This window comes from Sciurus carolinensis, chromosome 15 (genome assembly GCF_902686445.1).
Source record: "Sciurus carolinensis chromosome 15, mSciCar1.2, whole genome shotgun sequence".
Classification (NCBI taxonomy): domain Eukaryota; kingdom Metazoa; phylum Chordata; class Mammalia; order Rodentia; family Sciuridae; genus Sciurus; species Sciurus carolinensis.
Genome location: NC_062227.1, coordinates 42,753,370 through 42,780,161, shown reverse-complemented (window position 1 = coordinate 42,780,161; position 26,792 = coordinate 42,753,370). Strand labels below are relative to the sequence as shown.

The 26,792-nt window shown below is 33.3% G+C and overlaps 1 protein-coding gene across 1 annotated transcript in view; it reads left to right on the top strand.

Moving 5' to 3' along the window:
• The window catches only part of Ccdc178 (coiled-coil domain containing 178), a 356,910-nt gene that overhangs the window by 63,794 nt on the left and 266,324 nt on the right, over positions 1-26,792 (top strand). The window contains exons 9-10 of the mRNA XM_047526223.1: positions 19,256-19,351; positions 19,496-19,632. Coding sequence (XP_047382179.1) covers positions 19,256-19,351; positions 19,496-19,632 — 233 coding nt within the window. The remainder of the gene's footprint in view (positions 1-19,255; positions 19,352-19,495; positions 19,633-26,792) is intronic.

Sequence of the window (26,792 nt, the reverse complement as noted above, 5' to 3'; positions counted from 1 at the left end):
ATTGACATAGTTTTATGGCTTTTGATGATTATTTGCATTCCTTTTCCATAAAAATCTCGCTCATGATTTCCCCCCATAGATTGAGATTGAGTGACTTTCTATATTTTCTTTGAATTTTAAGAATTTGTTGAATATGATGTCTACTAAACATTTTACATTACATATTAAAAATTTCCTCAGTTAGTCTTCTTTCATTTCTTAGTGATAAATTCTGATAAAGGGAAGTTTTAATTTTAATGTGGTATAAATTACAAATGCCTTACTTTTGAACTTTGTACTTTTCTGAAACTTTTAAAGAAAATTTCTCCATCCTGAGTCATAAAAAATATCCTCTAGTATTTTATTCTGAATGTATTTGAATTCTACTTTTTATTCTGCTTTTAGATGGAACTATATTTAGAATGGTCAAAATTAAAGGATTTGTCCCTTCTTATTCTATCTTTTATTGAAATGTTCAGAAGTAATAAACTATTTCTAGAATTTTTAAAATGAATATTTCACTTGCCAGATGTGAAACATAATATAAAATTAATATAGGGATATAATTATGATGTGAAGTGAGGTTCTGGTTATTTTTTTTCTAATGTAGAAAACAAATTCTTCCAATTTATGATGTGGTTTCCTTTATATTTTAATGCTCAGTTCTCTCTCACACACATCAGGCTTCCATATTTGTGTGGATCTTTTTTTGTTTTTTATGTTATTCATTCTGTGTGAACAGTTTTGCCTCAACACTCTATGTCTACATTACTAAACTTCTGTAATGAATTTTATCATCATGAATCATCCAATCTTGTATTTCTTAATGAGTTCTATGACATTCTTGACCCTTGCCCTTCCATTTACATTTCAGTATTATCTTGTTTATTTCCTTTAGAAAATTTGTTGGAATTTTGATTTTACTGCATGCATTTATGGATTATTTGGGGGAGAAATTAAATCATTATGTTAAGGATTCCTAAACATGCCCATGATGTATCTCTTCATTTATTTATGTAGTTTTTCTAAGTTGGACCTTAATTTTCTTGGAACTTATTAACAGGCAGACTCTGCAAAGTCAGCCTCTGTGATTAGTCTTACATAAATTAAACCTTCCATCAAATCATAGCTATTTTAAAATTAATTTTAATGTAATTATGACATGTTCATGAAAGTGATGTATATGACCCAAATTCTTTAAATTTATTAAGGTTAATTTGTATCCTCATACAAGGAAAATTGATATTTCATATTTAATTAGGAGAAAACATTTGCTCTGATTTGGAGACATTCTTCTAGGTTCATTTTGCCAGCTATACTAATTGTGCTATTTAAATCTTTTAAGTTTCTAATTTATTTTCTTATTGATTATCGATTACTCTTGAGAACTATTTAGAATATTTCAGTGAGAGGTGGATTTCTCTATGAATTTTTTGGTTCTTTTTTATGTAATTTAAATTCATGTTATTTGATAAAATTAAATTTAGGATGTTTGGAACTGACCCATTCCCCAATTTGTGTGTGTGTGTGTGTGTGTGTGTGTGTGTGTGTGTGTGACATGATGCTGGGATCTAACCCAGGTCTTGCGTAATCTAGGGAAACACTCTACCACTGAGTTCAATTCTTACTCCTCTGAACTTATTTTTTAAAAATTCTTTTCTATTTATAAGATTTGAAGTTATAAATTACTAGAATATTTGGAATGCATATTTTACTTACCAGATGTGAATCGTAATCAGTAACTTTTACTCCTTCTTGGACAGTTTTAAGGATTGTATGATCCTTTTTGACATATATTTCATTTCCTACCATCTCATGTCTTTTTGATTTGCTAATTAACTTATTAAGATAGTTTATTATTAATTTACACAAGAAATCTTTATTCATATTTTTCCCAGATTAAGATTTTATTTACCAATACTTTTCTAACTTCTTATGCTTTTTAGACCTTTCTATTTGGCCTTATTTTTTTTCCTATTATTTAACTATAACTTTCATTAACTTCTTTAGAGAAAGTCTAGATTTGAGATTCCCAAAATTTTCTATCACTTATTTTCATTTTTTTATTTTAAAAAATTTTTATTTTGTTCTCATTCATGCAATGTAGGGAATATGCACAAGTTAATATGAGAGTAGCTTGTACCTCTGGATAGGCCATGGAGGAGAACCCAGACAAAACTGAAAACACTGAACTTAAAAAGAAAATACTAAAGTAAAAAACACTGGACTGAAGTACTACAGGAGATGAGGTGGGATCAGAGTTGAAAGAAACTGATTTCAGAACAGATAGTAATAGGCGTTTTTCTGCAATTTGCCTTACCTTTCTCTCCAGCCTCTCTCTTGCTATCCCTTTTCCTCTAACCCTGTATTCTCACTATCTGGGGACGACTTGAAGACCCCAGAATACACCACATGATTTTTTTCTTGTAGTTTTTCACAAATACCCTTCCCTCTGATTTTAACATCTTTCTTTGACTGTTCATCCCTTCAGTCTCACCACTGTCTGGTTGAGGCCTCTTAGTTTAACTTAGAAAGCAGAAAATCCTTGCTGAAACCCTCTCTTTTGTCTGCCTTAAATTCTAATTGTGCTCTGTTTACCCCTGCACTCATACTTGTAACATTCTATCGAAAACAATGACTGCCTATTTGCTTCTTTGAAAAGTGTAAGGTTGTTAAGGTCAAGAGATACATAGTAATTTTTGTTTAATTTCTGGGGAATTTGCATATTGCCTATAAACAATAAAGTCTTGTTCAATAAGAGAACACTTAATAAATGGAAGAAAGGAAGAGGAAGGCAGGGAGAAAGGAAGGATAAACTGGGGTCAGGTAAAGCAGGGAACTGCACCTTGGGTTCCTGGAAATATCTTAGTGAGGTGGAAAGTAGAACATGGCCATTCACGTAAATTTTGATTAGTTATGCAAAATTCCTTCTCAGGGACTACTATAAACACCAGGGAAGTATGACACACTCAATAAAAGCTTTTAAAAATATAAAGTTATTACATAGTTATAACTTCAATTTTATAACCATACTTAAATTTGTCATCTATGCAAATATCCCTATCAGCAAAATATTTTCAAAAAGGGAAAATTTATTCACTAAACCTACAATCTTTTTTTAAAAATTTCATTGATCATCTTTAAAATGGCAAGTCTGGTCCTCCTTAATTTGGTGTCAGAACAGTGTATTTCTGGTGAGAAATTGTGAGTGTATTCATAAAGTTACTAATATTTTTCAATTATAGAAGTCATTTGGGAGCTATCATACCTTCTAGGGAAGATGAGAACATGATGAAATTTAGATATATTAATTTTTTCTGCACTTTGCTCATTATAAAAGCCTTTAAGCTACATTGTCAAAGAGCACATGTTAAACACTCAATTAAAAGCAATGATGTGCATTATTGCCATGCATTATTTTTTGGTATGCAATTGAAACTTCTAGTTCAAGAGAAAAATAAGATTTGTGCTGCCTAATTGCACATATAATTCAACTGATTTTTAAAATTTTCAAGGCATATTTTGCTTCCAATTTAGAATCTTTACCTCATTTATATAGACTTTTCTCTAATTTGTGTTGTGCTTAGATCTATGAAAACATAGTTTTCCCTTTTCATGTCTATGAACAATAGCTTTGGTAAACCAAAAAACACCTTAAAATTGGTTAAGCATTTTAAAATAATGTCAAAATTAAATTAATTTTAAATATGAAAGTATAGATTTTTCTGTAAATATCCTGGTCTTCTTTCTAGTCAACTTGCCCCACAGTTCAGAAATTTTCAGAAAATAATTATTATCTTAGCTTTTTGTGATACAGAAATTCATCTACAATTTATTCCTCACTTAATAAAATGATAAAAATAACTTAAAATACTTGTGATTTTCATGTCATTGAACAAAATGACATAGAAACACAAAATTATTTTTCGTAATTCAGTTTGCAGATAAAGGCAGTAAATAGATTCCTTTGGTATAGAAACTTGCATTTTCATAATTTTTGGATAACGTTTTGGTTACTAGAAAGCTGATTTTTATGACTGCCTACTTGTTTATGTGCAGTACAGTATGAATCCTAACACAGCGAATTGTTCACCTAACCATGGCTTTTGTTTCATACTTTTTTCTCAATATCTTTCAAATTAAGCAAATTCCTTTTCAAAAATAGATGAAACAATAATTATTTTTAACAATTTACCAAATAGAAAATGCTTAGTTCGTCTGTGTGATTTTCTCACAGACACAAAGCTAATAAGTGATAGACCCAAATGCCAAATAGTATTTTGGACTATAAAAATAATAATAATATTTCATTATATAATACTTATATGTAATTTATGGATAAAATGTGATGACATATATAAAAGTACCTATGACTAATTTTTTATCATAGGATTTTGATCACATTTTATGTTTATTATGTGGTATGTAGATGTATAGATATATTAAATGAGATCTATGAGATTTGCTTTCATATTGTGTTTTAAAAATTTTTATTTTTTTTAGTTATACATGATAGCAGAATCTATTTAGATATATTTATACAAGCATGGAATATGTCTTATTCTAATTAGGATCCCAGTCTTGTGAATGTACATGGCATATTCTCTCATTTTAAAGAAGTGCTTAGTGTTATCTAAATGTTGATTTCATATATGTGCTAAGTACCATATTAAAGATTATTAATCTACCCAGGTTTTAAAAGCTGTTTATTAGGAATTAATGTTGACTTATAGAAAAGACTTCGTGGGCATCTGTGAAGATGATTTTGTGAGTTTTTCATTTGACCTATTAAAATGATGTATTATGTTAATATTAAACCATTTTTAAATTCATTGGATGAACTCTGCTTGGTTATGGTTTATTGTTCTTTTAATTTACTGCTGAGTTTGATTTGGAAGTATTTTAAGATTTTGCATCCATATTCATAAGTGAATCTGTATTTCAGTGTTCTTAATTTGTGCTATCTTTGATAGATTTTCTTACAAGGATTATGCTAGCTTTATAAAATGCATTTTGAAGCTTTCTTCATTTTCTATTACTTGGAGAAATAATACATATTTAGTAACTTTTTTCTTGAAAATCTGTTAGAACACTGTGGTGAAAATATAGCATCAGTGAATTTTTTTCATTGTTTTAATTATTATTTTCTCTTTCATGTGTTATTTCATCACGTGCCTGTCATTTCAGGCTGTATATTTCTTCTTGAAGATATCTTGTAATATTTTAATGACCCAGGAAATAATCTATGGGATTAGGATTCTTTTAATATGTTGCCATAGTATGATATAGAATGCTCTTAGACTTTTGCTATACCAGTTTCCTAATTGTGCAAATATATTTATTTCTACTTTTTACATTAGATTTTCAAGTTTTTATATTGATTTTTTTTTTTTTTTTTTTAAGAGCTGGCTTGTCTACAACCATACCGACCTGAATGCACCTGATTTCGTCTAAAAAAGAGCTGGCTTTTAGATTTACTAGTTCTGCAGTTTTCTGAATTCTAATATGTTAATGTGTGCTTTTATGGTTATAATTTTCTTCTTATTTCTTAAGGCTTATTATGTTTCTTTTTATAGTACACTTTTCTGGTTGAAGGCTTAATGTTAATGTGTGTGTGTGTACATGTGTCTGTGTGCGTGTGTGTTCTCAAGAGCTGTCATTGTAACTGTTGTCGCTGTAACTGCAATCATATTTGGTGTCAGACTCTTTGAAAGACATTTCTTTGTTCACAACCTCCAAGGTCTTTCCTTGTAGTCTCACTTAAGATCATTTCCGTCAGGCTTCCCCACAACTCTACGGCAATTGCTGTTAATGTAACCTGTTTTCCTTACGCTCATAAAATCTGATGGACTCATTGCACAAACTGTGAGCCAAAATTATCTTAAGGCATGTTTTAAATGGCACAAATAATGTTCATTACTCAAAGTTAAGCTGCTACGTAAAGAGAGGAAAGTATTGATCTATTATCTCGCCATGCAAATGTAGTCACTGTTAATATTTTGTTGTATGTAAACACAGGCCTCCTAGTAGATTTTAAAAAATTATACATTGTCACAGGTATCCAATAATTGATGACATGGTTGTCATTATACTATGTAAAAATTTATTTATTTCAATGTCATCTTATATTTTTAGATATGATTTTAATGATTTGAGAGTTTCTTAGATCCTTGTTATTGAATGTTCATATTTTCAGCTTCAATTATTACTGACTTTCACAAAATAATATTGTGATGAAAAAATAATGAAGGATGAATTATGATATAGTGCCAGAAACATAGGTAATTCTATACCTTCTCCTTCTCTTAAGACTTAAATGATTAATCAGCATTTTTACATTTTTCAAAAGTCTTAAAATTTTAACTGTGCCTTTTCTCAATTTTTGAGATGACATTTTGATTCATTGAATGTATTGGCCTTCATAGTTTGTGCAGTTATAAGAAACGTGTCTTATTATCTGTGGAATGTATGACAACTTTACAACATAAGAGCAGAGTTTGTACTGTTTCTGCTCTTCACCCCAATTGTATAAATTTAGAGGTCATTGGTACTAGCATTGTTTCTTTGAATCTAAAAGACATTGTTGAACCAAAAATTTTGAATTACAAATTCAACATTAAACATAACCAAAATCATAAAATGTCTTTTGATGATTATATTGTTTAAATTTAAAGTGTCCCTTTCTTCAATATGATTTGTGAGTTCATTTACTTAGGATTTCATCTCATTTACATAGGATTTCATTTCATTTGTTCCTTTCAAACAAATTTGTCTTAAGCAAACATGATCTGGGTTGTAAAATTTTATAACTGATTTGAGTGAAATCATTTATTTCTATTATAATAAATAGCACATATTTAAAATTACAGTTATTGTGTATGTATTTGGTGCCATATTATTAACTCCTAGATGATTCTATTCATTATGATTTTGAAATTGTTATCTTTCTATGTTGTTCAGTAGATTTCTTGTGTTCTACAGTGCTTTTAGAGGTATTTCTTATATATTATATACTATAAATTGGTAATATTCTTTAAAGGATAGACATGTTATAAGGTTGTAAATTTGTGTTTACAACCTAATTTCTGATTGTGTTTGTTTTGTCCATGACAGGAAAGAGCCTATATTCTGTATATCAATACTAAAATTTTAGTTAATATAATTTATAAATATTATTCCATCAGTTTTAATTGGAATTTCTTTTAGATGGGTGAGAGTCACAGTTGCCTTCAACTAGAAGACCTCAGGAAATTCAAGGGTGTTGTGTTCAACTACCTTGTTGTCCCTGAAAACAGGGGAGAGATTTTCTACAGGGATTAATGGATCGGGCTTCAGACTGAAAGTGATCACATATTTATGTTTCAATCCTTAAGAATTTGTTCATTCTTTGTTTATTTAATTTTAAAAGATCTGTAGATAAAGATGTTGTGTCCCAAGATAGATTATACCCAGAACTTCATCTACATCTGACTCAGATTTTGAACATTAGCCATAAAATGTTTAGATGAAAGTTTGGTTTGGGGGTTGAAATTGTTGCACCCTCCCAATGGACATGCATATATTTTGCATGTGAGAGCAAAGTGGATCATGGGGTCCATGTAGTAGGTCGAATTTGGGCTCCCATGACATTTTCCATTGGTGTCATGCTTCTAAACATATTAGGTTACGTGGTCATAGGGACTTTGCACATCTAAGTGTGTTTAATATTCAGTGTCACTATATTGGGAAATTGTAATTGTAATCATATGGGCCATCTAAAAGCAAAATTTTCTTTTTGCTGAGAGCAGAAAAAGTCAGAAATGTGGCAGAGGGCAGAGTCAGAGAGTTCCAAAGCTTAAAGAGCATTCAGCCAACCATTGTCGACTTGAATGTAGAGAAGTCCACATAGAAACTTAAAAGAAAATGAATTCAGCCTACAACCCTAATGAGATCATAAATGTCGTATTTCCCAGAGATTCCAGAGAAGAGCCGAACCACCTAAAACCTTCCTTTCAGCTTGTAAGACTCTAAGCAGAGTACCCATATCCAGGGACACCCCTGTGGATACCAAAATCTTCCAGTACTCAAGTCCTTTATATGAAATGATGTAGCTTTTACACATAAACTAAGCATATCCTCCTGTATACGTTACATCATCTCAAGACGACTTAACACCTAATGCAATGCAAATGCTATGGAAATAATTATTATACTGTGTTGTTTAGGGAATAATGATAAAAAATGTGTACATGTTTAGTGTAGATACAACTTTTTTCCCCAAAAATTATGATCCAAGGTTGGTGATGCAGAAACCGTGACTAGAGAGGGCATCTGTGCTAACACAATCTGCCAGCATTTGGACTTATAGAGGGCTGGGGAGATAACTCAACTGGTAGAGTGCTTGCAAGCACAAGGCCCTGGGTTTGATCCCCAGCACTGCCAAAACAAACAAACAAACAAACAAACAAACAAACAAACAAGCAAACAAAAAACCGAACTTATAGATAATAAATAGGCCTTATTTTAAGCCATTAGGATACCATTCCATTTGTTCAGTACTATTTTTTGTGTCAATTAGGAGTATTTTAAAAAGATTGCCTCATAGAGGTTTACATTTTTTTGAGAAGTTTATTTATAATTAAATTATTTTGTGGAACTGCAATTGCGGATTTCTCTTTCATTATTTCTTTTAAATGGCTATTTGTGAAAATGAAATCAGTAATGGTAATTAACATTATATGAATTTACTGATTCTTAAAATTATTTATGTCCATTTTATCTTTTTTTTTTCTTGGATTTTCTAGGGATACTGCCATAGAAACATTATTAGTCTTTCATTAATTTTTATGCCTTTAATTGTTCTCTATTATCTGATTATATTGGTTAATACTTCCAGTACAATATTAAATAGCAGTAGAAATAAGTGGTATCCTTGCAATGCCCACCTCTTAATGGAATTACTGCTGTTTTCTTTGATTTTGTTTTTCCCCTTAAATAGAAAGCTGGCTGTAAAATTTAATATTTATTTTATTATGTTTGTCAGTTTCAATTTATTAAGTGGTTTTCCACATTGGCAGTGGAGATTGAGTATTGTGAAGAGTCTTTTGTACATCAAGGGAGACACTCTTGTCATAATTTCTCTTAACATCTATAAATGTAATGAAATGTTTTAATGGATTTCCTAATTTGGATCTTGAACTGCTGGAATAAATGTCATCTGGCCATGTAGTCCCCCAACCTCTTTTAAACACATTCCAAATTACTTTTTTGCCTCATTATTCCAATGGTGAGAGAGGTGTGTTAAAATCGCCTAGTATTATTGTGTTGTGGTCTATTTGATTTCTGGAATTGAGAAGGATTTGTTTGATGTACATGGATGAGCCAATGTTCGGGGCATAGATATTTATGATTGTTATGTCTTGCTGATTTATGCTTCCCTTAAGCAGTATGAAATGTCCTTCTTTATCCCTTCTGACTAGTTTTGGCTTGAAGTCCACATTATCTGAAATGAGGATGGATACTCCAGCTTTTTTGCTGTGTCCATGTGCATGGTATGTTTTTTCCCCATCCTTTCACCTTTAGTCTATGGGTATCTCTTTCTATGAGATGAGTCTCTTGCAGGCAGCATATTGTTGGATTTTTCTTTTTAATCCAATCTATGTCTTTTGCCAGTCTATGTCTTTTGATTGATGAATTCAGGTCATTAACATTCAGGGTTATTATTGTGATATGATTTGTATTCCCAGTCATTTGACTCATTTTTGTTTTTTGACATGATTTGGTTTCTCCTTTATTTGGTTATTCCTTTAGGCTAGGTCCTCCCGTTGCTGATTTGCATTGTTATTTTTCATTCTTCCTCATGGAATATTTTGCTGAGAATGTTCTGTAATGCTGGCTTTCTTTTTGTAAATTCCTTTAGCTTTTGTTTATCATGGAAGGATCTTATTTCATCATCAAATCTGCAAGTAAGTTTTGCTGGGTATAAGATTCTTGGTTGGCATCCATTTTCTTTCAGGGCTTGGTAAATGTTGTTCCAGGCCCTCTAGCTTTTAGGGTCTGGATTGAAAAATCTGCTGATATCCTTGTTGGTTTCCCTGTGAATGTAATTTGATTCTTTTCTCTCGCAGCCTTTAAAATTCTGTCTTTATTTTGTATGTTAGGTATTTTCATAATAATATGCCTTGGTGTGGGTCTGTTGTAATTTTGTATATTTGGAGTCCTATAAGCCTCTTGTACTTGGTTTTCCATTTCATTCTTCAGATTTGGGAAATTTTCTGATATATTTCATTGAATAGATTGTTCATTCCTTTGGTTTGTTTCTCTAAGCCTTCCTCAATCCCAATAATTCTTAAATTTGGCCTTTTCATGATATCCCATAATTCTTGTAGATTCTGTTCATGATTTCTTACCATCTTCTCTGTTTGGTCAATTTTGTTTTCAAGATTAAATATTTTGTCTTCAATATCTGAGGTTCTGTCTTCCAGGTGTTCTATCCTATTGCTTTCTATGTAGTTTTTAACTTGGTTTATTGTTTCCTTCATTTCAAGGATTTCTGTTTGGTTTTTTTTTTCAGTATCTCTAACTCTTTATTGAAATGATCTCTTGCTTCCCATATTTGCTCTTTTAACTATTGATTGGTGCAATCATTTAATGCCTGCATTTGCTCTTTCATCTCTTCCTTCAATGCCTGCATTTGCTCTTTCATCTCCTAGTTTGCTTCCCTGATTGTTTTAATTATGTACACTCTGAACTCCCTTTCTGACATTTCTTTTGCTGTGCTGTCATTGGGTTTTATTGATATTGTATCTAGGTTTGTTTGGGACATTTTCTTCCCTTGTTTTCTCATATTGTTCAGATATCAGTGAGACTCTGAGATATTGCAGATTTCCTCTTTGGCTTATAGTGTCCCTGTAGATTTCCAGTATATCACCTCCCAGCCTTCAGTAGCCTGAAGTCTTGAAGGAACTTGATAATGCAGTGCTTCTGAAGAAAGCAGCCCCTAACCCGCTACTGGTTCCAGGGCTTGGAGCTGGCTCTGTGTGGAAAGACTCTCACTGGGCTCCAAGAAGCTGGCTGTGAAAGGAGCCTGCCGCCGGAGGGAGCAGGGCTGCTTGGGCTGGGCTTCACCCGGTGGAGGAGACTCACCCCGGGGCTCTATTTTAGTCCGAGTCTCTCAATGCCTCCCCTTCTTGAATCCTGGGTTCTGGAGTGACAGGAGATGCAGTCTCTGGCTGCCCTGCCCTGGTCCCAGAGGTTGCCTGCAGGCCGGAGCTCTCCGCTGGCTCTGGGACTTGTGTCTGGCTCTGTGTAGAAAGGCTCTCACTAGGCGGTCTGCTCCAAGAAGCTAGCCTTGAAAGGTGCCTGCTGTCGGAGGGAGCAGGGCTTCTTGGGGAAGTCCCTGGCTGCCTTGTCCTGGTTCCTGAAGCTGCCTGCGGGCTGGAGCTCGCCGCTGGCTCCGGGACTCAGAGCTGGTTCTGTGCAGAAAGGCTCTCACTGGGGGGCCTGCTCCGAGAAGCTGGTTGTGTGGGAGGAGCCCACCGTCAGAGGGTGCAGGGCTACCTGGGGAAGACTCTAGCTGCCCTGCCCTGTTCTAAGAAGCTGCCCTGCCACCTGGTTCGAGCTTCACCTGGTGGAGGAGACTCACCCCGTGGCTCTATTTTAGTCCGAGTCTCTCAATGCCGCCCCTTCTTGAATCCTGGGTTCTGGAGCGACAGGAGATGCAGTCACCCTCTAGTCCGCCATCTTGGATCACCCCATGGAAAGAACCAGTGGCTGGAGGGAGCAGGGCTGCCTGGAGAAGTCCTGCCTCATTATCCAATCAAAATGTCTCTGATTTAGGTTAACAATAGTTTCCATGTTGCTAACTCTAATCACTGTTCCTTTGGCCTTAACTTACTTGTACATAGCACATAAGCACATTTATTATATCCTTATCTGGGAAGCTTTTCTTTCTTGATTTTCAGAACACACACTCATCTTGTTTCTTCCTACATTTGTGGAGGCTTGTTTTGTTTCTTCCACTGGTTTGTTTCTCTATCTCTCCAAACTCCAAACATTTGAGAACTCCAGTGCTGTCTTTTATTATAAATTTTATATATTTAACTGCTAACTTTTTTTTTATTAGGACTTTATAGTTATATGTAGTATTTGGGCCCATCCCTACAAGCTCATATAGGCATGAAAATCAATTTCAGTTCATGATCCCCCTTTATATTTCCCCTTTTTCCTCCTATTTCCCCTCCCCTCTCCCATTCTCCTTCCTCTATTCTACTAGACTTCCTTTGGCTTGCTTATTAATTTGTATTTGATTGGTTCTTTATGTTATCTTATCCTTCCTTTCCCCTTTTCTTTGTTTTACTCATAGCTTCTGCATGTGAGAGAAGACATACAACCTTTGAGTTTGTGAGTGTGGCTAATTTCATTTAGCATGGTATCCTCCATTTCCATCAATTTACCGGCAAATGCCATAATTTCATTTTTTAATGACTGAGTAGAACTCCATTGTGTGTGTGTGTGTGTGTGTGTGTGTGTGTGTGCACATATCCAATTTCTTAATCCATTCATCTATTGACAGGCATCTGGGTTGATTCCATAATTTAGCTATTGTGAATTGTGCTGCTCTAAACATTGATGTGGCTGTGTCTCTGTAGTATGCCTATTTTAGATCTTAGGAAAATACCAAGAAGTATGTTATATGGTAGTTTCATCCCTAGTTTTCTGAGGAATCTCCATACTGCTTTCCAGAGTTGTACTAACCTGCAGTTCCACCAACAATGTTCAAGTGTATCTTTTTCACCACAACCTTGCTAGCATTGATTGTTCATATTCCCAACTCTTCCTCTCTACTTAGATATCTAGTGGGTATCTCCAGCCTAACCTTTCTGAAATTGAACTTCAGATAGCCTACCTTTCCATAAACTGTAGTGTTTCCTATTTCAGTTTATGATAATTCAATTCTTTCAGCTTTTTAGGCCAAGACATTTGAAATAAGCATTGAAATCATGTATTCATTTATTTTGCAAATTGCTGGGCAAAGAAAATATATACATGTTCAGGTGTAGTATATAATGACGAAAAGCTTTCTCAACACCTTTTTCTATTCCCACCATCTGGTATAGGAATTCCAGCTTCAGATTAATACCACCGTCTAAGAATATTTCTTTCTTTATTTGTAAATCTTTTTAAAAGTTCTTCCCAGTGTGGTTTTAAGTTTCCATTTTCAGATGACTAATGAGATAGAACATTTTTAAAGCAGTTATTTAGAATGTTCTATAAAAGCCTATCATGGAGAATTGGACTTCAATCTCTCCTTCATTTCTAGGTGGGACCTCCATATCACATCTTTTTGGCATTCCCTTTTCTGATCTGAGTTAATTTGAAGTGTTAATAACCCAACAGAGAGATTTGAGGATTAAAGTGTTGAAAATATATGTAAAGGGCTTCAAATTCATTTAGAAAGGCAGTATCATAATTTAAATAATTTGAAGTATTTACTGATACTTCTGTGTTCATGTTATGTTCCAATTAATATGCAAATGTTAAAAATATAATACTATGAAAGCATTGCTCTGGGAATTCCTTAATTTACTAAATAATTATTATTTACTAAATAATAATTCTTTCTCAGTGATAGAGTTGTGCATAACACTCTTTTTCTGACACAGATGTTTTCATTGTTTTTATTCACAACTATTAGTAGTAATTTCCATTCTGTGACTGGTTCACCTGATCAATAAACAATGAGATTGTGAGGACTAAGTGCTGCCTTTCTGAACTTAAAAGAAATTCCTCTTAAAGGTTAAATAACACATTCACTAAGGCCAAAGATATAAAACAATTAAGTTATTAAGTTTATCCTTTTCTTTCTCCCCATTTCTGATTCCCCATGAAGTATCCAATGTTACCATAATAGCGTGTCATCTTGCATACATTTATCTATGCTTCTATAAATATATGTATGCTAGGATGTATATAGGTATATAATACATGTATGTATACATGTATATATGTGTATGCATATCTATACACAAAAATAAATCACATACATATGATTTTTTTTCCTTCTATTTGGTTTTCACAAAAACAGTTTTGACCTACATACACATCTAGTAAACTTGCTCTTCTATTTAAAAATACATTGTAGATCTGCATCAAGAGTATTAGATATTAAACCTAATACATTCTTTTCAATAGCAAACACATACTACACACAGGGTATGTACCATAACATCAGTCAGGGTACAGTGCAGAAAAGATACATCACTTTGTATTAGGCCAAAGGGGATTTAGAGATTTCAAAAAGTTTGCAAAGCTGGCAAGAGAGCTCTGATCTAGACTTCCAGAAATCTTTCCCAGATTGATAAATATGTAAGCAATGGCTTCTGAGGTGAACTCTTGACGTCTTAGCTCAAGACTACCTGTGTTGAGTCCATCTCTACTCCAAACATTAGGAAACTGGGTTGCGAGGATGTGACCATTGCCACTGTTGCCACAGTGACTCAACACTCAGCAGCTGGTAGGTGGACACCAAAACTCAGATGCAAAATATTCACGTGCCATGACCTTACCTGCCAGAGGAAGAAAACTAAATACAATAACACAAAAGCAACCCCAAATCAGGAAGATGTCCTGTACTTCAGCTCCACTTTCCATAATGTATAAGACTAGACCTCTTATTGGTTAAAAACAGTTTGTATCCTAAATCCTTTCATCAAATTAGACTGGAAACTACACCTCTTTTGTTCCTTCATTCCTACCTTTTTTCCATTCCTTTTCTTGGGCTTCAATGGAAAGGAATGTACATTAGAAGAAAGGCAAAGAGGAGGTTTATTGAACCATTAATTCACCTCAAAGACAACTTATTCAATTATTTGCTTTTTGCATAAATTCAGACTAATTAATAACTACAAATAGTATTAAAATGAAAAGTTTATTTTTGTTGTCATTACATACTGATTTTTTCTTTCTATGGGATAGATTCTTGTTTTTAAATTTTTTTTTTATTTTTACAGACTGCATTTTGATTCATTGTACACAGATGGGGTACAACTTTTCGTTTGTATGGTTGTGCACGATGTAGATTCATAAAAGTTGGACTGATGGCTTAGAACTAGCTATATTTTTCAAAATATATAATACTGAAATATTTTCTGAAATATTTGTTGTATGTGTGTCTATGGCTATACCACCCTGAATGCGCCCGATCTCGTCTGAAATATTTGTTGTATGTGTGTGTGTTTGTGGGTGTTAGAAATAATGGTGATTTCTTTCATTTTTTTTTTCAGCACTGGGGGCATTTTTAAAGTAAATCAACATGATTGTTGGGTTAACAAGTGCTACATTAATTTTCATTTTCCTGCCTCACAGTGAAATATTTGCTTTTTAGTAGCCATTCAGATTTGTTCAATTTTTAATTGCACAGATTACTTTCATGACCTACCACAAAATATTAGATATTCCAATGATTAATGTTTTCAAAGTTGTGTATGTATTATCACTTATATTAGGAAAGGAATTAGCTCATAATACCAGTGATTCCATGGATTTTTAGGGCTGAGGGCAGGGCTAAAGTAATAGCACTTATCCAAAAGTTGCAGATTGCAAGAATTACACATGCAATGCCTAAGGAGTGCTCATGAATGTTTCAGAACTTCATTCAGTAAGCCTTCCACAAACATTTATCTGAGGTGTGGTGGTACATAGCATTACTTTTGACCCTCATGCATTCAATTTTCAAGTTCAGGTTTTTCCAATGTGGTAAACACATTGGAAGCCCTCTTCTAGAGATTGACAATTGTTTGATGCCTGAAATATGTATACTTTTATGTATCATAGCTGTCACCTCTGAAGCTAGAAAGTACATTAGAAATGGGTATTGGGTCTATTTCTGATTTTCACCTTTCTATAAAGGGATTTTAAGTGTAGAGGTAAAGATACTAGTGAAGAACATGATGGAATCAGTCACATGTTTTTAGATAGATATGAATGTTACTAAAGATAGTATCTTAGGTGTGAAATGATAGAAATAAGATGGAGCTGAGTACTGGGAGCCTACACAAGTAAGATTTTAATGGGAGTTTTAGGTCAAGGAAAACACACTGAACCAGAGGAGGACCACTCTGCTCCTGAACAGAAGAAGGGACCAGCTTTTTCTCACGTTGCTGGGATAGGCTAATATCTGGTGTTTCACATCCATAATGTGTGGTGTTTTTCAAGGTGTTTCTTCTTGGTGAAAGATACAGAGCAGTAGTTATTTAGTTTATTCTTGGAGATATCATGCCACCAATATTCTGGCTTTTAGGGTGCACCTAAATGTCTAAATGTGGAAGAGAAGAAGGAAAGAAAAGGAAAAAATGCACACCAATTTGAAAGGAATGACTGGTTGTTTTCCCACCCTTTCCTCATGTCATTCTTTTCTTTAACTTTCTTCCCTCAACTAAGATAATCTCATTTGATTCATCTTCAAGTTTGTTCATTGTTTCTTCTGCCTGCTCAAATGTACTGTTAAGCCATTATAGCAATTTATTTTGGTGTAGTTGTTCAATTATAGAATTTCTGTTTGAATCTTTTCATAATTTCTATTAACTTATTAGTATCTTCTATTTGTTGAAACACCATTTTAATGTTTTCCTTTAGTTCTTTAAGCATTTTCCTTTAGCTCTAAAGATATTTAAAATAGCAATGTCTAAGATTCATCTGGGACAGCTTCTACTGAATGCTTTTTTCTTTTCTATGGTCCATACTTTCTTGTTTTCATGTCTCATATTTTTTTTTCTCATATGTTTTTTGTTGTTGTTGGAAACTGGACACTAAATAATATAACGTGGTGACACTAGGCATCTGATTCTCACTCTTCCTCAGAATTTACTCCTGTTGCTGTTTACTAACATTGCCATTTGTTTAGAGACCTTTCTAGAAGAATTTTGTAAAGTCTGGTTTCTGTAACCACTGAAGCCTCTTCTCAGCTTAGTGATTAGTTAATGATGGACAGTGATTCTCAAAATTCTGGAAACATGAAGTCTCCCTGTCTTTGCTGGGAAACTGTGTGTTTGTTTAGACACCAGTACTCAATCAGGCAGCTGTCAACTCTTAGTTTTCACTTCCTACTTTCTTGGGGCCCTCATTCACTCAGATGTGTGAATAGTTCTGGATTTTGACCCATCCTAGGTTCTGCAGCCTTCTAGGTTCCCAAGAGTGTGTTGGAGCTTTACAAAGCTACTAGGGACAGAATTCCCTAGGTTTCATTTTAACTTTATTACTCTATTGTCAGGCTGTTCATTAACTGTCTTAAATATTTTGACAATCATGCCCTGGAGAAAGACCTTTCTGGGGAAGGTCTTTTTGCACTGGGTGAGCCCTGCAAGTGGAATCCTACAAAACAAAAACAAAAGCAAACAGAAACACACCAGACAGGTTCACTAAGGAAAATTCTTTGGGAACAGTGCTTTGAAAGCATTCCAACTGTTTTTTGTTCCTCTGGTGACTTCCAAGTTCTAGTTTAAACCATAAATGTAACTGTTAATTCTTCCAGGCTTCTATAGAGTTGGAGAGAGGGATGAGGAGAAATTAAAACACCACAAAACTCACTCTTCTTGCTAAGATTAGGTCATTTTTGTTGAATAAGTGCCTTTGGTTAATGTCCAGAATTCTGAGAGGGCTAATTTTGACTGTCGTTTTTTCTTGCTAGTTGTCTCATTGCATTTATGAAAGAGTGAGAAGAGTGAGTTTTCTGTTTTTCACTCCACTGTTTTTGCTGATGTCCTTTAAAAGGACTAATTCTAAGAATGTCGGCCTTATATTTCACATTTTTCATGGTCTCATTTTTCCTTCACATTTTGTTTATGGTGTCTTTTACTACACGACTTTTATAAAATATATCATCAAACATATCAACAGATCTCTTACTTTACTTGGCAAGGTGACTCTCTGTTAGTTAAAGATTACACAAGAAAACTCAGATTGATTCCTCAAACAGTTTGTACTGTTTTGTGTTTGCATTTTTTATCCATTTGAAATTTATTTTTGTATGATGTGAGTTAGATGTGAGGTAGAGAACACTGTGTTTTTAAAACAGATTCCATGTTATTATAGCCACATTAATTAAATAAATTCTCTCCCACTGAACTCAGACACTACCTTTAAAAATGTTAATTCAGATCTATTTCTGGTCCCTAGTTTTCCAGTGATCTGTATTTGTTAAAATTACAAAAATAAAAAGTATTACAATACAGTGGTATTACAGGACATTTTAGTATCTGGTAGCAAGTTTCCAACATTCATTTCATCTTCAGATACCTCATGACTAGTTGTTCATATTCCTTGTTCTTCCATTAAAAACTTTATTTTATGCAATTGATAATACTACATCTGCTATATTTTTATATTAACTTTGAGAGAATTGACATTATATTCTATTAAAACATTCCACTACACACCATTCTTTTCTTATGGATCTTGCTGAAGTCTTTTTATAAGAGTTCTTATTTTCTTTATATGAGTTCTTTCTTTTTTTAAAATGTATTCCCAAATATTTTATATTTTCAACAAAACTTTTATTGTTACTATATTTTGAAAAGATTATTACTCTTATAGATAAAAGCTGTTAATTTCCTCATTTTTGTATCCAGTCATTTTATCAAAATCATTTATTATAATTTTAAATAGAATGTTGTTTCCCAGGTATCTAACATCTGAAGTTGAAAGATATGTTATCTATTCATTGTCATTATTGTAATAGCAATATTTGATTTTGTTATCTAATTGTGATTAGTCTTTCACAAAATGTGATTAATTACAGTGGTCATAAAATGTAATGTGATTTTATAATAAGTATGCATTCAGCATTTCATGATTTATTTAGATATTTGTTGATTCTTTGTATTTGAGAAGATTTTCCTTTTATTAGCTTAAAATTATGAAAATTAGTGACTTTATCCAATGGTTATTTTGCAAAGTGTTAATGATGTTCATGTTCTTTTCTCCTTTAATTTGTTAATGTTATGAATTATGGTTCAAAATTTTCTAATATTTTTCAATTTTCATATTGCCAACTAATTTTCATAATTAGTTATTCACTTGAAAGCCAGGTTTTAGACTCAATTTGTTATATTTTATCAGAATCTCACATCCATTTTCATACATGGAAGCATCTGGTAGTGTTATTTTATACCATTTTATTCAATAGCTATTAAAGTTTGGAAGTTATATAAGATGAAATGTAATCTATTTCTCACTACATAAAAATAGGGGAATCTCCACAATTAATTTTTTTTTCTGTGCTTTTTTTTTTTTTTTTTAGCTAGCACGTTTGAAGAAACTTTATGATGAACAGTGCTTGAAGAAAAGTAATTATCAACAGCACTATTTAGAAGTACTTAATAAGTTCTATGTCACAGTAAGTTGACCTTTACCTACTTCCCAGTAGAGTTCCACACACTATTCTCAAATATTGGGCTCTTGTAATTAAGATTTTATTACATATATACTTTCCTTTTTGATTATTAAGCATGTATAAATGATTCTTTTATTTTTTTTAAAGAAAAGTTCATGGGATACTGAACTTTCTAATGTGGCAAAAGACTTTTCAGATGTTTCAATAGCACATACTCAAGGAACAGAAGAAAATGAAAGACTTTTACTTGATTTGGAGAACATGACAAAGGAAATCAATGACAGGTAATTCTGCAAATAATTTTTTTATACCGCATACCCAATATGTAAAACGCAATAAGCCTCTCCTGTTTGTGTCCTTGGGGTAATAGGATGATGTTTGTATTCATCGTTGACTTAAATTTTGTTTGGTTCTATTCCAAATGCTGCTCTTCAATCACTATGGATCACTTTAGAAGAAGCCAAAAGAATGGAAAACTGTTCTTACAAGAAGTTTAGCACACACTCCTCTCCACTCTGTTGCGCATATCCTTTTCTACTCAAAGATACTTTGAACTTAAAAATGTCTAGTAAAGCTCATGATCTCCTTTGGTCAGCCCTCAATTTTCCCTGGAACTATGACACTAGTTTTTCTTGGTTCAGACACATTTGTTTTCTTGACCTCTCTCTACTTCATACTTCATATTAAACTTATCTACATGCTATCCGCATGCTAAAAATATTTAAAAAAAAAATATATATATATATATATATATTTTTTTTTTTTTTTTTTGCAGTACTGGGGATGGAACTCAGGGCCTTGTGCTTGCCAGGCAAGCACTCTACCAGCTGAGCTATCTCCCCAGCCCCTAAAAATATTTTTAATCTGTCTACTTCACTATCCCACCAGCTCTAGAACAAGCTTTCTTGCATGAACTTAAAGTCATTTCCAGCACTGGTCTATATGCAGTCATTGTGCTTCCTTTCTAATCCATTATCTCTATTTTGGGATAGATGGTCTTTCCTTTTCTTAAACAATTGTGATTAGTTCTTTTCCATTTCTGCTTTAATTTAGTAGAGATGAAGAGATAAAAACTCTTCCTCCATATATCCCACAAAGTCCCAAGAGGAGGCCGAGTTGAACCTGGTCCACCCTTATTATTTGGTTCAAATAGTGGTTTTACTTTAATTCCTCCTACGTATCACATTAGTTTTTCAGTCCATATAGCATTTTTATGGTGTTTTCCTCTCCTAGAATATTTTTGCTGCTCTTTCTACATAATTGGCTTATTTTGCTTAGCATGATATACTCTGATTCCATCCATTTACTGGCAAATGCTATAATTTCATTCTTCTTTAAGACTGAGTAATATTCCATTGTGTATATATACCACATTTTCTTTATCCATTCATCTGTTCAAGGGTATCTAGGTTGGTTCCATTGCTTAGCTATTGTGAACTGAGCTGCTATAAACATTGATGTGCCTGACTGACTGTAGTATGCTTATTTTAAGTCCTTTGGGTATATGCCAAGGAGTGGGATAGCTGGGTCAAATGGTGGTTCCATTCCAGGTTTTCTGAGGAATCTCCATACTGCTTTCCTGAGTGGTTTCACCAATTTGCAGCTCCACCAACAATGTATGAGTGTACCTTTTCCCCCGCATCCTTGCCAACATTTATTATTACCTGTATTCTTGACTGGAGTAAGATGAAATATCAGTGTAGTTTTAATTTGCATTTCTCTTATTGCTAATGATATTGAATATTTGTTTTCACATATTTGTTGACCAGTCATATTTCTTCTTCTGTGAAGTGTCTGTTCAGTTCCTTTGCCCATTTATTGATTGGGTTATTTATTTATTCATTTTTTTGTATTAAGTTTTTTTTGAGTTCTTTATGTATCCTGGAGATTAATACTGTATCTGAGATTCAGGTGGCAAAAATTTTCTCCTATTTTGTAGGCTTTCTCTTCTCATTCTTGATTGTTTCCTTTACTGTGAAGAAACTTTTTAGTTTGATATATCCCATTTATTGATTTTACTTCTTGTGCTTTAGGAGTCTTGTGGGGAAGTTGGCTCCTAAGATGGCATGATGGAGAGTTGGGCTTACTTTTTTTTTCTAGTAGGCACAGGGTCTCTGGTCTAATGCCTAGGTTCTTAATCAACATTGAGTTGAGTTTCATGCAGGGTGAGAGACAGGAGTCTCATTTAATTTTGTTACATATGAATTTCCATTTTTTCCAGCACCATGTTGAATAGGCTATCTTTTCTCCTGTGTATATTCATGGTGCCTTTATCTAGTATGAGATAACTGTATTTATGTGGATTCGTCTCTGTGTCTTCTATTCTGTACTATTGGTCTTCATGTCTGTTGGTGCCAATATCACATAGTTTTTGTTACTATAGCTCTGTAGTATAGTTTAAGGTTTGGTATTGTGATGCCTCTTGCTTCACTTTTCTCACGAGAAGTAATAACTATATGAAAAATAAAAAGTCCAGTGATCCATTTTCAGAATACAGTATTTAGCCTTAAATGTAAAATTACTTGGAATGTAAGCTGGAGGGGAGAGTAGAGTGGAAAGTTATAAATAGTTAACATGGGAGTGTGACAAATTCACAGACCCTTAACAAACAGGAGGTGAGTGGAAAGGAAACGCTTAACCAACAGAGATAAACTTATATATGCCAAGATGCACTCACACCAAGAAGTTCTTCCATTTACAGGAGAACAAAGGGAGGTGGAGACAAGTAAACGTATATTTGTTTAAATAATTCAAGAGGAGACAGTAAAACCTAGGCGACTGTTTAGGAAGATTTTGCATCCCCTGCTATTCAGCCAATGCGGAACCGGCAGAGGGACCTTGTGCACTAGGGGATAAAATGCTGACTGCAGCTGCTCTGGTGTGCCTGCTCATCCAGACACTATGTCTTGCAAGATCATCAATAAAAAGTCTCACTTTCTCTCTACCTAGTATCTTTTATTCCATTCGTTGGGTTTGGGCAGGTGAGTGTGTTTCTCACAACTATCCAGTGAAATTAATTTATCATAACCATGAGTGGCACACCGGTACCTTTCCTCCATATCTCTTGTCATGTTTGCAGTTTTGCATTGTGTGAGTGTTTGATTGATTTATGTCTCACCATCCAGCATAGTTTCTGACATATACTATGCTATCCATAATTAAGTGCTGAAGGGAGGGAAGGAGATAAAAGGGAGAGGTGATCATTATATTTGAATGTGTAGAAAATTTGTTAGTTTCTTGGTGATTGTTTTACCATTGGAAATTATAGAATAGAGCTATTGGTTAAACTTATCTGTACCTTTCTTTTTAAAAAAAAGAAAGGAAAGGGATCATTTTTAAAAGGATAGCCTAAAATTGTAGTTGGGAGTATTATTATAAACTAGCAAAAGCAAAAAAAAAAAAGAAAGAAAGAAAGAAAAAAAGATATCTGAAGAGTGACCCTCTGGAGGAGAATAAGAATGTGCAGGAGTTAGCATTTATTGGCTTATCTTGCAGCAACAAGTAACCTTTAAGATATGTAGGCAAACCTTAGTGGCTTGCAAGTGTGAAGTTGTTTCTCACCCACACTGCAAGTTAGCTGTGTCTCCTATGTCTGTACTTCATGTTATTTCTTCTGAGGAATAGAGTGGAGATTTGGATGCTTCTGGGCATGTGGTTTTGGTATTATAGGGAAAATTGCATTTGTGAGATCCCTCAATGGCTTCAACAATATCCACAGAAAGGTGATACCTGTCACTTCTGCTGACATTCCTTTGAAATGAAGCAAGTCACACAGTCTGGTCTCATGGTCACCAGGGTGAGAAGTCTAATTCTCCTAAGAGACAGTGAATAATTGGAAACATACATCGATCTAAGACATGCAGTGGAAGTGTAGACTTGGTAATAGGGAAGGATTTGCATGGGAAGCATCTTGTTAGCCCAGATAACACTGGAAGATGTCATTTATAGGCCAATGTAATGTTTCTTTTCCTAAAGTTTTATTTGCTTTTCTTCTAAATCTGCTAAGTCATTTTATGACCTTATGCTTGACACAGATAATTTAAGCTTACCTTTCATCTCTTAAACATTGTATAAGCAGGTATTTTAGAATTGGCAGTTTTTGCAATGTACTTTTGCACCTTATTCTTTCAGTTCATGCTTTTGGTGCCTTTTTCCCTTGGCTACTATATTGTGCAAAATATCTTTGAGTCCTGTAATAAAGTCTAGTTAATATTTGCCAACTTATATTTATGAGTGAGGCTCTATATTTTTAACTTGTATATTCTCAAAAACCTGCTTTCGTTTTCCAAATAATGATTTTTTAAAAACTTCATTTTATAAACTTTGCAATTCCTTCAGGGCAATAGTGTCTTCTATGATCTACTGAGCACTCTGATTATAGTACATGTTTGTTGTTCAAAAGTTGGAAAATACAAAAAAAGGACAGGAATAGATTGAAACCCTAAAATCATTTTAAAATATAGAGATGTTACTGTTACTGCTTTTTTCTTTCTTAATGAGTAATTGACTAAGTCCTGTTTTTAATTCTCCACATGATATAATCAAATTTTTATCACATTATAATAAAAACTTCATATATGTCATGTACATATCTGTATGAGTGTATTATATGAATAGACTATGATTAATGTAATAATTATTCTAATTTAGGTTGTTTTTAATTTTGAACCATGTTGTAAATATCATTCTGGTGAATTTTTTCTTCTGAAATCTTTCTCAGCATTGTGGCTGTTTTCAATTTAAAATAGGTTTATAAAAGTAGATTGACAATGATACTTTTAAAACTCCTAATACATCTCTAAATGCCTGCACCAGTCATTAGGCCTGACTAGTACTTGGACTTGTCCTGTGAACCTGTGCTAACAATGAGTGCTACTACAGTTAAAAAATTGCTTCCCCCATGAGAAATGAAATGCTGCTATAGTCTCACTATTGATTTAAACTCCACTTTTTAAATTACTAATGAGATTGAATATTTATATTCTTCCTTGAATTTTTTTTATAAATAATTCTTGCATGTTTTCAAGAAAGAAATGAAGAGCTCAAGTTCCCAAGAGGCAGAGTAAGCACAGCTGGAATTTGAAACCTGATTTTCTATATTCATATTCAAATTTTTTCACTTTTATCAATTTTTTAAAACAATTTAATATGACTGATATTTAATAATGTTCAATTGTGCTTGCCATATTAGTCTAGTGATGACAATTATAAAAAATAGTAAACTTAATATTAAAATTGTTGTTAAAATATCAGGGCACTGATAAAAATAAGTCACAATTTTGGTGTGACTGGAGCTTTAGACCAAGTGCATTATCTGACTTGTGTACCTGTGTGGTGTGCATACTGTTTTTATGTGGTAGGCAGGCAGGAGCAAATACTAAAGCCAGGGAGCCATGCATCAGATGATGAATTGTCCAGTGTTCAGACTCAGTGGAGAACTATAGAAACCCACCAAAGAAGCCATATACTCAGACCTCTCTTTTCATGATGCCATTATAGTAGTAATTGGATGAGTCAAGATTGTTTAATTGTTTTGGTGGCGGTAGAAAATGAAAAATGTATAGATAGGAAAAAAAATTGGAGGCAAAATGTTGATATGTTTGGTTGGGAATTATAGATGGCATGATACAAGTGTCAATGCCTAAAAATTACCTAGATTTGTGAGTTTAAGATTGTGAAAAGACGTTCATAGAGATATTTATTAGATGTTAATTGCAGAAGCTCCTTAAATTGCCAGGCAAGCATTTTTATGTTTATCCCTTTATCTGTTTCTTAAAGATTCGAATTTTTAGGAGATGGAAATTTTATGGCATAAATTATACCACTAGGCCATATGTCATTATAACATAATATTCTCCCATATCTACTAGGGCAGAATCAAGAAATGCAGTAGACAGCTTTCATCACATTTATCCATTAGCCTGCAGTTTGGTTGGTCATGAAATCACTAGTATTTACATAGAAATATGGTGGAAAGAAATCTCATTCATTAGAAAATTAAACCAAAATAAAACTAAAAAGATATGACATACATAGGAAATGGGAACCTTCTATAAAAAAACACTACATATGATTAACATTTACTTTTAAAAATGGGAGTTGGAGTGATGTATCAAAAATTTGAATATGATAATGATTTAAAAGTAAAATATAATGATAAAATACATGATAAAAGTGAAGTTCAAAAGTTAATTAAATCTTTAAAAAGTGAAGCTCTAACCAAGTTAATTAAAAATTTTATTGATTATAACTAAACTCCTAAAGTTATACTATAATAAACTGTCAGGTTAAAGTAACCAAGATAGTTATAAAATAACTATTTGTGGGGATAAACAGCTTTATACTATATTTAAATGTGAAAAAGATTATATAAAAAACTCAACACTACTGTTCACTTTAGAGATAGCTCAAAAAATGAAACCTCAATAGGCACCAACAGCAATCAATTAGAAATAAAATTTTAGAAGATACCTCTTGTATGTTTTGGAAATATCAATCCAAAAAGTCTCTCTAGGTAATATATAGTAATTCCACAGAGAACAACGTAGAATACTACATAATATTGTTTTATTATCAAGGCAAATTGAAGAAGATGCAAATCAGTGGGGGATGTGTCTTAGTCAAAGATTGAAACTCTTGCTATTGTAAAGATGTTCACACAATAGCAATTTCTTCACAAATGTGTGTATGTGTGTGTTTGTATCAACTGAAAAGCTGATTCTAAATTATATATGGAAAATCAGACACATCAACATTCAAGGAACTGTTGAAGAAAGACTGAGTTTAAGAAATTATATTATCATTTTTTCAAAAATTATAATAAACCCCAATATGTAAAATGACTTGTTATTGTTGCAAGAATAGATAAATAGATCAGTGAATTGACTAGGTGGTCCAGAATCAGATCCATATGTGTGTGTTGGGTTGATTTATGGCAAATGTGCCACTTCAGTGCCGCAGAGAGTGAAGGACCTTTCTAATAGTCTTACCCTTATTGTGGAGAACTATAGAAATCCACCCTTTGGATTAGCTATGGGGCCCTACTGTGTTAACTTTTTGTCACTGTAACCAATACCTTAAATTGACAATTTAAAGGAGCAAAAATATAATGTAGTTCATAGTTTCTGACATTTCAATTCATGGTTAGCCAGCTCCATTGCTGTGGGCCTGAGATAAGGCAGAAAACCATGGCAGAGGAAAGCTGCTCATCTTGTGGCAACTGGGGAACAGAGAGAAAAAGTGAGCAAAAGAAACCAAGGACAATATATGGTACCTAAGGGTATGTTCCCAAGACCTACGCTCTTCTACTAAGTCCTACCTCTGACATTTTCTACCATCTCCATTCAAATTATGAATCCCTCAATGCATTAATCCACAGATGAAGTCATGATCAAATCTCTTCCTAAAAGTGCCAACCCTGCTGCACTGGGGACCAAATCTTCAA